Source organism: Prunus persica, chromosome G4 (genome assembly GCF_000346465.2).
Source record: "Prunus persica cultivar Lovell chromosome G4, Prunus_persica_NCBIv2, whole genome shotgun sequence".
Classification (NCBI taxonomy): domain Eukaryota; kingdom Viridiplantae; phylum Streptophyta; class Magnoliopsida; order Rosales; family Rosaceae; genus Prunus; species Prunus persica.
In genome coordinates this window covers 16,460,049-16,472,808 of record NC_034012.1, presented here as the reverse complement: position 1 = coordinate 16,472,808, position 12,760 = coordinate 16,460,049, and the positions used below count along the sequence as shown (strand labels likewise).

The 12,760-nt window shown below is 36.2% G+C and overlaps 2 protein-coding genes across 2 annotated transcripts; one reads left to right on the top strand and one right to left on the bottom strand.

Annotated features, from left to right (window-relative positions):
- LOC18780092 (pentatricopeptide repeat-containing protein At1g08070, chloroplastic) lies at positions 4,231-6,291 on the top strand. The gene has a single exon (XM_020561481.1). It carries the CDS (start codon positions 4,503-4,505, stop codon positions 6,018-6,020), a length of 1,518 nt encoding a protein of 505 aa, XP_020417070.1. The 5' UTR covers positions 4,231-4,502; the 3' UTR covers positions 6,021-6,291.
- Positions 6,652-10,633, bottom strand: LOC18781532 (nucleolar GTP-binding protein 1). Its single transcript, XM_007212745.2, has 3 exons — positions 10,313-10,633; positions 7,432-9,483; positions 6,652-6,999 (listed from the first exon to the last, which is right to left on the bottom strand). The coding sequence occupies exon 2, from the start codon at positions 9,467-9,469 to the stop codon at positions 7,442-7,444; it is 2,028 nt and encodes a 675-aa protein (XP_007212807.1). The 5' UTR covers positions 9,470-9,483; positions 10,313-10,633; the 3' UTR covers positions 6,652-6,999; positions 7,432-7,441.

The following is a 12,760-nucleotide window of genomic DNA, read 5'->3' as shown; positions in this document are numbered from 1 at the left end:
AGCAATTTGAAGTGAATGGTTCAAGAGTTGTTATGTTTATTTTGGTGTTCTAGATCATCTTGGTTTGCAATCTATTTGCTAGTATATTGTTGAACTGATTTTGATATGAAGTGAATGGATGAAGATGTATTTTTGAAACTAAATTTGGACAAGCTTTTATGTAATCACATGTGAATTCAAATGTTGTATATTTTGGCCTTTGAAGTGCAGTTCATTTGGTGTGATAGTTACTATTTCAATGGTCAAAATGACAGCTTGCATTTTCATTCACCAAAACAGTTCTTACATTGTCAATTACACACCCTTTCTTACCCTTACAAAAAGTCAATCACCCATCTTTTTCTCACCATTACAAATTGCCAATTACCCATCTTTCTAACCATTACAAAATGCCAAGCACTCATCCCTTTCTAGCCCTTACAAAATGCCAACTACCCATCCATTTCTACAGCTGCCCATTTGTGCCTTTATCTTCATTCAAAATCAAGCACAAAATAACCCCAAACATGCACAATGACACCCAAAACCATGGGTTTTTCAGCTTCGAATTCCCTTTCTTTTTTTCTGCTTCCAAACTGTTAATTCTCCTCAGCAGTCCTGGAATTATTTGCTTAGATCTATTGCACATATCAGGGTCACCCCACTCCCACATTTGACAACGTTTCTGCAAACACAGTTTTAAAAGGTGGAAATTCAAAACTGCAAATTTGAAACCCAAACTTCAAAATTCAACTCACCTGTGCACAAACATAAAATCTTCGTCCTGGATGTGAAGAGGTCCACGAAGTCTGAATTTTTGCAACCTTCCCACAGTAGCAGACCCGTGATGGCAACATCCATGGATTGCCATCTTCCAACTCTGAACTCCCTCTGTGTGCGTTCGTCCTCATCTCTCTCTCTCTCTCTCTCTCTCTCTCTCTCTCTCTCTCTCTCTCTCTCTCTCTCAGCAACCTTCAATTTCGTTCGATTCCAACCTTCGATTTCGTCCTTTTTCCCGCCCAAATTCTGGTCCCTTTCTAACCCTACCCTACCAATGTGAAAGAGAAGTGCGAAGTGTGTGAGAGAGGAGAGGTTGCTAATTCAATCCGCACCTAATGACGAAAATAACCCTCAATCAAGCGTCAACGTGGGTCAAATAGACGGACTAATGGATGAAATGTTCGAATTTTGACGGTGGGGGGAACATTGATAATACAATTTAATTCGAGCCTTTAATTTGCTAAAAAAAAAGGTCTGGGTGTAAATTGAGCATTACGTACAAGTTCAGGGGGCAATTCAGCAGAATACCCTATATCATATAACGTGTGTGCTTGTCATCGAACGGTAGCATATATATAGCATATATGTATGGTCCTTCATCGATCTATAGTCATCGAACAGTAACATATATCATATAATGTGTGTGCTTGTCAAGGTTTGCATTTATTATTATTTTTTTTTTGTTGCTGTTATTATTAATTTTTTTGTTTTTAGTTGCTGTTATTTTTTTTTTGGAATTTGTTGAACTTTGGTTTAGAATTATTTGGGTAATGTTTATGTGTGTTACTTATGAGTATTGCTTGTGTTTTATGTGTCTTTATGCTTTTTCAGTTTTGTCTTTTCATTAATGGTATTTTATTTTAATCTATATAGTTATTTACAATTTTATATGTGCACTTCATATTTTTTTTGTTATTAATAGAGATGGAAGAAGTAAATGCAGTACTATGGAATGAAGAAATCGAGGAAGAAAAAGAAGAGGAGGAAATGGACGACAAAGAATTAGAGAGATATGATTCTGAAACCATTAAGATACTGTTGATGGCAACATAAGCAATAGCTCAAGTGCTCAATGCTTTAATGGCTCTCATACATGATGGTCATATTGAACGTTCGTTAGCTCGACGCCCAATTTCTACAATTGGGTACAATTATCTAAATAAGGTATTGAATGAGGATGTACCCTGATGTGTTTCTGAAGCTATGTGGCATCATTAGAGAGAAAACGCATTTGCATGATACAAGATTTATTTGTATTGAAGAAATGCTTGCAACATTTTTACTCACTGTTAGTCAAAATTCTCGATATTGTCAAACTCATGACACATTTGAGCGATCAAATTTCACAACAAGCAAAAATTTCACAAAGTTTTGAAGGCCTTAAACACAATAGCCCCAGAGATGATGGTCAAACCTGGATCCATAGTGCCAGCTAAAATAAGAGAAAGTACAAGGTTTTACCCTTATTTTAAGGTAAGTAATGACTACTTCATTCGTTATAGTAAATAAGACACAAGCAGAGTTAGTCTTAGTTTTACCCTTATTTTAAGCTAAGTTGTTCATTCTTAGACATGCTTCCTTAAGAAACGTAATCGAGAGAATATTTGGTATATTTAAATCATGATTCACAATTTTTAAGTCTGCCCCTCCATTTTCATATAGGACATGAGCATAGTTAGTCTTGGCTTGTGCAGGGTTGCACAATTTTCCTATTGAAGAAGACAACGAGAATTCAACATCGTCATCGTTACCAGAAAATAAGGGAAATAATTATGACCAAGTTTTTCAAACCCAAGAACAACAACGCGAGAATGCTAACCAATGGAGGATTGGGATATCTTCAGATATGTGGAGAGATGCTATGAATGACGGGAGTCAAAGATGAGCAATGAAGCATATACTTATTCGTTTTTATGCATTTAGAATTATAGTTTTTGGTCATGAAATTACTTTTATGTTTTTACTTTTGCGTATTTTTCATAAACATGCAGACATAAATCCTTATTTGGTTGCACATTTCAACAAAATAGATGCCCTTTTTTTTTTCTTTGGATGTATATGGTTTGGATGTTCTTTACAAAATATTTTTGTAAAGGTACTTTTCTCTTTTGAAAATCTAGAAAAACGATAAACAACCCCAAAAGAAAAAGAAAAAAACATTTTAGAACTCTAATAAACTCTTTTAAAATCTATGATAAAACTCTAACAAACACCATTAAAATCAATCTAGGAATTCAATCAAACTCTATGTGGAGTTTATAGAAATCAATTGAAATATGTTTAACTCTATAAACTTTATAACTCCATTTAACTCTTTTAAAATCTTAATTGAATACACCCACCTTAAATCATGTCCGTACCCACCTTGAATAGCAAAAAGATAACAAGATGATGACTCAATACGAAAAATGAAAAAAAATAAATAAATACGAGCATAAAGATAAATAAAATGCTAAATTGAGATAAGTTTGCTTAGTCCGGACTCCAATATTGAAAACACATTGCTTATATTAGGAAATTAAAACATCGAATAATTTACCTATTGAACTAATCTAGTATGCACAGGTACAAAAGGGCAATGGGCTTGGGGGGTACCAATTAAACAAAACAAACAAAACATATTGACGATTGGCTTGGGGGTACCTATCAAACAAAACAAACAAAACAAATTATGCAAAAAATAACAAAAACAAATGATACACAAACAAAAACACTTGGGAATTTCATCGAACATGTAGTGTGCGCCAAAACCTACCAAACTAACAAACCTGTTTTGCTTATAAACATGAACTCAATTCTGATTAGATACAAGAGTGTCAATCTAAAAAATTTAAAACAGAAACAGAATCATGTATAGCAAAATAATATATAGAATCAAAAAATACTAAAAGGACAAAAAAAAAAAAAAAAAAAAACACATAAGGGTGATCAGTCTGCAGTGCATACTATGTACAGGTACAAAATGACGATGGGCACAAGGGGTAAACTAATTTACCTACCAAAATCATAAAACAATTTCACAAAAAGAAAAAGAAAGAAATACCATACTTGAAATTTCTCGACCCGCAACAAAAGGAACGCCTCAGCAAAAAATCGCACGTTTAGGAACCCTAATGAAAACACCAATCTCCAAACTAAAACCATAATCAAAATGTATGAATATGCCAATCAACCCCATAATCAAAACCGATAATTAATTGCAAACAAAAATTCTGGAAGAAATCACCACAATAAATTAGGGAACCAAAAATTAAAACACCACCCCATTACATCTTGAATTATAAATAAGCGTATTTTGGGAACCTTAAAATTATAATAAATCAGATATTGAGCTTAATAAGGTAACTTGATAAGTTGGATCCTAATCATGGGTTTTGATTGATAAAAATTGGGTATTATTTATAGAAACGAACAGTGAAGGGTTACAGTTAAGGGAAATTGAATTTGAAGGAAATATAGCCAAATTTACTAGGGATCTTACTGATATTTTAGTCCATAATCCAAGGAGAACGAGCTGCCCCTCTCCTTTATAATCAAAACATGCGTTTCAATTAAAACTTTAATAAAGGCTTTTGGCCAGACGACGTCGTCCTCTGCTAGGTTATAAAAATAAATAAATAATTTGGGCCATCTTCTTCCTCGCGTTTTGTTGGCTGCTAGGCGCATGCCTTTTTTTTTTTTTTTTTTTTTTTTTTTCCCGGTGAATTAGCTCAGGCGATTCATGACCATGTATTCATCTTACAATGAGACAACAACTAAAGCAAATCCATGCCCTACTCATCAAAAACCCAAAACCCCAACTCTTAAACCCTTTACTGGGACACCTAACAAACTCCCCCACCCCACAGAATGCCTTCTTTCTCTACAACCAAATGCTCCACCACCCAACTTCCCATAACCACTACACCTTCACTTATGCTCTCAAGGCTTGTTGCTTGCTACATGCACGCAATAAAGCCCAAGAAATCCATGCCCACGTCCTCAAATCCGGTCACTTTTCCGATACTTTCATCCAAAACTCACTGCTTCATTTCTACCTAATTCAATCTGACATTGTTTCCGCTACCCGGGTTTTCGATTCAATACCACTCCCGGATGTTGTTTCCTGGACTTCGATGATTTCGGGTCTTGCTAAGTGTGGCTTTGTAGAGGAAGCAATTCTTAAGTTTATGTCCATGGATGTGGAGCCTAATTATGCTACTCTTGTCATTGTTATGTCTGCTTGTTCAAGTTTAGGAGCTTTCAAGTTTGGTAAAGCTGTTCATGGCTATTGTCTGAGGAATTTACGTGCAAGGAATATTATTTTGGACAATGCAGTGTTAGATTTCTATTTGAGATGTGGGTCTCTAGAGAGTGCTAGGTACCTGTTTGTAAATATGCCTAAGAGAGATGTGTATTCTTGGACTAGCGTGGTGGGTGGTTATGCACAAAGAGGCTTTTGTGAAGAGGCAGTGAGGCTTTTCCAACAAATGGTGCAAAGAGGAGAAGCTGAGCCTAATGAGGCTACCATTGTCAACGCATCGTCAGCGTGTTCTTCGATTGGGGCATTGAGTTTAGGCCAGTGGGTGCATAACTATGCAAGTACGCGGCCAGATCTCATGGTGAACGGCAATGTAGGAAATGCCTTAATCAACATGTATGTCAAGTGTGGCGATGTGGGTACGGCCATTTCGGTTTTTAAAGGCCTGGATTGCAAGGATATCATTTCCTGGAGTACCATCATAAGCGGCATGGCCATGAATGGCCATGGTATGCACGCATTGCAGCTCTTTTCGCTTATGCTAGTCCACGGGATTCCTCCTGATGATGTGACCTTCCTTGGCTTGTTATCAGCATGCAGTCATACAGGCCTAGTTGATCAAGGGTTGATATTATTTAATGCTATGAAAGATGTTTACAGGATTGTCCCTAAAACACAGCATTACGCATGTCTGGTTGATATGTATGGCCGAGCAGGGTTCTTGGAGGAAGCAGAGGGTTTCATTAAAGAAATGCCAATGAAAGCAGACGGCCCTGTTTGGGGAGCACTGCTAAATGCTTGCAAGATTCATGGGAATGAGAAGATGTTTGAGAGGGTCAGGGATGATCTCCTCAAGAGTAGAGGAGTAAGCACTGGAACTTATGCTCTATTGTCAAATACGTACGCTAATCACGATAGATGGGACGATGCTAATAATGTTCGTGACGAAATGAGACGGATGGGGTTGAAGAAACTGCCCGGATGTAGTCGCATAGAGGTTGATCCATCCATCTCGCCATAGGATATATGATCACAATACATTATTGCATTTCCTGTACAGTAGCTGTTTTCTTTCTGTTGTTAGCCCTAATAGGACATAGAAAATATCGAAACGCATTGGCATTCTTTTCTTTTTCTTCTTCCACTTGGAGCATGCGTTTGTTTTTAGATCATCTATCATGTGACGAGTTCCTATGCTAGATAAGGAGAGCCATCCTCTATACGTTTGTAACAGTACTGATTCATAATCTGAAAAATAACATGCGTTAGGCAAGAAAGGAATATTGAACATCGAAATGGGCCAATAAAGTAACTCTTGTACGAAATAACTTTTCAACCCTCATTTTATTTCCACCGCAGAAAGAAAGAATGATACATTTCTCTGCAGAAAAGCATGACCTTCGAGGAAATGAGGGCAACCTCGGTTCTGATTTCATTGATCACAAAACTGCACTTGCAATATGAGGAAAGTGAACGATAAGAGAATAAGAACTAAAAATTAAAGAAAAAACCCTAGTATTAGAAAGGCCAACATAACTGGATCTTAAAAATAGCTCAGAATTTGTTCAATCGCCCACGTTTAATAAAAATGCTTCACCACTCTTATGTTGCAGGAAGTTGCAGAATCCCATCCCGCACTTGATAACAAGAAGTTACAATATCTTAAACTATGCTCGCAGATGAATAAAACAAACAAATAGCAATTTAACTTGGGCCAAGTTTCACATATCGTCAAACGAGAAAATTACAAAAGCAAAAAGTAAAGACAACTATTTGTCTGTAAATCCAAATCCACTCAAAATACTGTAACTGAGGCATGCCTCGGATCCAAAATTTCGTAAACAAAAACAGAACTGAAAAATAAGGAAACTGTGAGACTCTGGTTGCATGATCTCAAGTGCTGCAATCTCCTGCCGAACCAGAGATGAAAGAACCAAGTTCTTTTTCAGCAGCAAGTACACTCCATGGTGCATACTACAGCAAATCACAAACCTAACTCCCTGCAAGAAGAAAAAGTATATTGATTATTGGCAGAAACATAAAAAAAACATTGAGCACATGACAAATATACTTGTTCAGTCTTAATACCTTCAATAGTTAAGTGATATCAACACCCCAGAACAGGAGATTAATTTTAATGATAAATATGACTAGCATTTCCTAATGGACCAAAAATTTCCTAATGGTAGCTATGAGAATGTTATTCTCACACATCTGCATCCGATACATGGGTGCTCAAGTTGATGAGGTATGCATGTAATAGACACAAAAAATAGAATGCAATTGGTCCCAAGAACAATGTGATATGCACAAAGCATACGCATCCCTAAATCTGGTCTGAGAACAAGGAAAATCAACATATATAACTGTTTCCAATGAATACTCAAAACAAAGACAAGCTGAACTGAAAGTGATGCAATGTGTCTGAGTACCTCAAATATTTTAACGCCTTTGAGTTTTTCCAATTGATCGTTTTCCAGAGAACAAGTGCTTTGGTTTTAAAGTGGGAATGACCCTATCTGCCTCTCCACGGCGAGCATTCTTGTTTCTCATCTTATTAGATTTATTGGCCTTTTGTAGTGCCTTAGCCTTTTGAGCAGAGTCCTTGAATCCCTCTCCAGGGACAACTTCAGTTGGAGGCCTTGATCTTGACCTCGAACGGGATCTAGATAACATGCGTTGCTTCTTGTTGGGTGTATCTACATCCATAGCATCACCACCATCTGTATCATCCCTGTCAAGTGATCTCTCCCTCTTCCGGCCCCTAGTTGAGACAGATCTGCTTCGAGCTCGGTTAATTGCCTTAGTCGGATCAAGTCCCAACTTTGATAGCTGCCTCCCCATTCGCTTTGTTGTGAACTTTCTGTCCTTGTCAAATTTCCTTGGTACAGTTGGTCGACTCTCTGCTGTACTTTTCTTGATTCTATGTTGTTGAATAAGCAAGCTTTTCTTTTTCCTTATCTCAGCCAATGTCTTTTGCTCTTCTGGAGTCAATTCCAATCCATCCATCTCAAAATCATCATCACCCTCCTCTGCCTGACGGTGTCCTTCTTCTCGTTCCAATTCCTCAAGCCTATGCAAAATATCAGGATCAACAAAGTCGTATATATTGTGCCCATCGAGAATTTCTGGCATGACATCCTCTTTCCATTCATCATTAGCTAAGATATAATTCTTCTTCAAACTGGCAGAGTATACACCTGCACCCCCATTCTCATTCTCCAAATCCCTTTCTGTGTTTCTCTTTTCCTTCTCTGCTGCTTGCTTAGCCTTGGCTTCTAAAACTGCCTGAGGTATACATGGGGGTCTTTCCTTATTGTCACGTGGCTTTGGCATTGCAACATGAAAACGATTTAAGCAGTCATTTATCTTTTTGGATTTCATCTTCAATTCCACTCTCTGATTCAACAACCTCTCACAAGCTGCATTCTTTACAGCAATAACCCCCTCCTCAGTCAGAGTGCTCATGGTCAAGAGTACCCCCTCATCATTGGTAGCCTCACCTCCTTGACCAATTACTGTCTTCATAGCTTCAGCTTTCATCTCCGTGACCAACTTCTTGTCTTCCTCGGATATACCCTCCAGTGGCTGCAAATCAGTCTTGTTGCAGACTATAATCAATGGTTTGTTCATAAACAGAGACTTAATACTGTGAAAAAGTGCTGCCTGTTGGGCAATGCTGTACCCACAAGACCCCGAGATGTCCAAGAAAAACAAGACCGCAGCTCTCAAGTGAGCCAAAGCTGTTATGCTGCACATCTCAATAATGTTACGGTCTTCAAATGGGCGGTCCAAAATCCCTGGTGTATCAATAACCTGGTACCTCAAGTATTTATAATCTGTATGTCCCACAAAGAGTGACTTGGTGGTAAAAGCATAAGGCTGGACATCCACATCAGCCCTAGTGATCTTGTTAATGAATGAGCTCTTTCCAACATTCGGATAGCCACAAATCAATACTGTCCTAGTATTAGGGTCAATTGAAGGTAGCCTTGCCATGTGTTGCCTAATTTGTTCTAGGTAAGCTAAACTAGGACCAATCCTCTTTATAACCGTGCACATGCGGCCAAGAGCAGCGACCTTGAGACATTTGCATCGGTAAAGTGAATCACCATACTTTAACAATTTCACATAATCTTTGGAAATCTTACCAATAAGGTTCCTTGCAGTATTGATCTGGCCAAGTGCAAGCTTGTAATGGTCTTTGTTGTAGAGAACATGAAGAAGGTCGCCATAGAAAGGGTGGATGTCATCCAGCCTAGGAAACTCATCAATGATTGTGGAGAGCTTCTCATGAAAATTCTGTTGGGTATATTTTACCTTACGCATATAGAACTGACGGAGGCGGGAAATAGCATAACCCTTGTGGACTACAGTTGGAGTCTGCCTCTGGGTGCGAGATAGGATAATGTCAATGAAGTCCTTCCCACTCGGTACAACAGTCATCTTCTTGAAGTTATATTGCACCATGTTTACTTATTGGACTGTTTACAAAAAAAAATATATATATATCAAGTTAACACCAAGGTTGATTACCACACACCGAAAGTAGAAACCATTTCAAAAGCTGATCTTCACAGAAAATCACTTGATTTAAAACATCTGATTTATATTCATGATATTTTTTAAAACACAAGAGTCAATTTCTCAACCCAAAAATCACAACAACCACACCAACACCACATCAGCCACCAGACAAATGCATATAACATGTATCAATACCAACATGTGGCATACAGAATCACCACATGGATAAACTAAATACATGTAGTGGACCTCCTAATCTACTGACATAATTAATCACTAATTTCATCACCAAATTCATAACATTCATCATGAAAAAGTAATCGATGTCACAACACCAGATAACAAAGTTTTAATTCGTATTTGACAGAACTCAGAAAACAACCAACCAAGCAGTAAAATATTTTACTTTCTTTTTACTATGAAAAATTTAACAACAAAAGAAAATATGGTCCCCAAAGCATCATAATTTGCGATACATGCGTACATAAGATGCAAACTGGATTAACTATACTAATGAAACAGAGGGCAAAAAACAGGCATGTTTAGCTGCTCATAAAAAGAGAATTTCCAACGGAAATTGAAACTTTAGTTAGTTACGAATTATAACGTGATAAGAAATGGTATAATTTTGACAAAAACAGAATGAAATTCGAACAAACTGAAACCAAACACAAAACCCTAAGTCTTCAGTTCGCTGGAACCATAACCAATGGGAATAAAAAATACTAACAATACGGTGATAGACATTGGATAGAGAGAGAAAGAGGGTGTTTGAAGAGGTCTTACCTTACAACAGAGAGACGGGATGAAGAGTTGAGAGTTTGAGAGGCGCGGAGGCCAAACTGTCAGTTTCGACCTAAAAGGGTTAGGGTTTATGGTTTTAGTTTTAGGTACGATTCAGATCTACTGTGGGGTTTTTATCAAAAGGGCTTTATATCACAACACGTGTCTGAGGCTCACGAAATTGCCAATTATCAAATTGCTTTTTTTTTTTTTGTTGTCATCCCTACTCATCAAGGATTAATATTTGGCCACAAATAGTACCTATTTCTATTAATTTGCTGATATGGCGTACATAAGGAGTGCATATATCCAATAATATAGTGTCATGTGTATTTAAAATATAATATATCTATTTTAAAAATAATTTTAAATTTAAAAATTCATTAAAATTAAAAATGAAAAAACTAAAAGAAAAGATGTATTTTAAAATTTCAATTATTTAAAAAATATATATTGTATTTTAAATACACGTGGCACTATATTATTGTATATATGAGTTCGATATATATGCTACATTTGCAAACTAACTGAATTTTTTATGGAAGCACTATTTGTGAGCACGCATATAAACCTTGAGGACCACGAATAACCAAAAAAAAAAAAAAGACGTAATCTGATAGTTTCGTAAACCTCTTGGACGTTTTGTGATAATAAAAAAAAAAACCAAAATTTACCCACTTTAAAAAATGTCAATTTTTATAAAATCTTTCAAATATAACTAAAAACTCACATAAATAGACATAAATGCCCTTAAAAATTAAAACCCACATAAACCTAAAAAATAAAATCCCACTACACAAAGTCTGGAATCACACGCACGTCTGTAGCCTTGGTCAGGTGAGCACGCGTGTTTGTAACCTTGGTCGAATTACTAGCGAGTGATGTTCTTCTTTCTCTTTATGCATATTTTGTACTTCTTCGTGCGGTTTCTTCTTTCTTTTAATTGTTTCTTCGTTTCTTTGGCATGGTAGGAACTAGGAATTGAAACATTCATCAGTTCAGGTGTGTTTTGATGGTGTGATGGTTTGGGTGGTGTGGGTTATACTTTCTACTCTTTGGTCTTAGTCCCAAGACTTGTAAGTTCCACGAATTTTAGAATTAAAACAAAAACTAAGAAATCCAAGAAGAAGTAAGCCTATTATGGTAGAAGAAAGTCCCACGAATTTGAACACTATACCAACTTGGGATTGATCTCATGAATAATAGTGTAAAAGCTTTTACATACACTATACTATAGATCAAATACAAAACTCTATTCAGTCATGAGGTTTTTGTTCTAATGACGTACAAGATAGAATTGTCCTATCACCAATTACACGAAACAAGTTTGGCATAGGCCAGGAAAAGAGAATCCCATCACGCTATGAGTTCAAGATGTGGTTTAACTGGGCATTATCGACAAACTTGCAAGAATCCGATTGCACTTCATCCTACCTCGTAGATAGAGTGTAATATTTTACTCTTTAAAATTTTGAATTATAGTGAATAATGGATGAATATTTAATTTTATAATTTTCTTAAACTAATTTTTTAAGGGTGAGGAATCAAGCCTGCTGGAAATTTTATTCTTAGTTGATGTTGATAGAGGGCAGGAGTTGACTACCTATTAGGTTATTCCATCCAAGGTCTAAAATATCGATGATATCGGAAATATCGGTCATCCAAAAATATGGAAATTTCGATGGAAATATCGGGATATTATCGATATCGATAAAAATTGAATAAAAACCATGGAAATTGTAAGAAAAACTTGGAAATTTTTATTGAAACTTTGGAGAATGTCAATTTAGTCAATTATCTATGAGTTTATCACAAAAAATTAGAAGGAAATGCATTGCATGATGGATTTAACTAATTTAAGTTGATTATACAGCAAGCGGGCAAACACTACGAGTGTAAAAAATATGTAATAATTAATGAAAAAAGATTAAATACACCGTAATCATTCATATATAATGATTTACTATAATATTTTACACTTTATACATTGCATGGTAAGATACATGAATGACTTAGTACCACATAGAGTTCCTACGAGATTCAAATTTTTCACTATCTTTATCATCTCTATGTGTAGAGTAAGTGTATTGTGAAGAGTAGTCATCAAATGATAAATCCCCAAAATAGTTTTGCATGTAATTGTTAACATACCACCCATATAAATATAAATATTTTAGCATATTATCACAAAAACATAAGTGATATGGTGTTTAAGGTGTTGGAGGAGTAAAATGGGAGGGGTTCATATCCCCTTTGTGCTCTTTTCTCCCCTTTTTTCCTTTTTTTTTTAATAACTTTTTTTTTCCTTCACATCGATATTTTCGATATTTTAGCGATATTACACCGATATTTTGACAAAATATTGCTGAAATGTGAGCGAAATTATCGACATCGATATTTTTCGATATTATCGTCGATATTGTCGATATTTATACGATATGTACATGGATA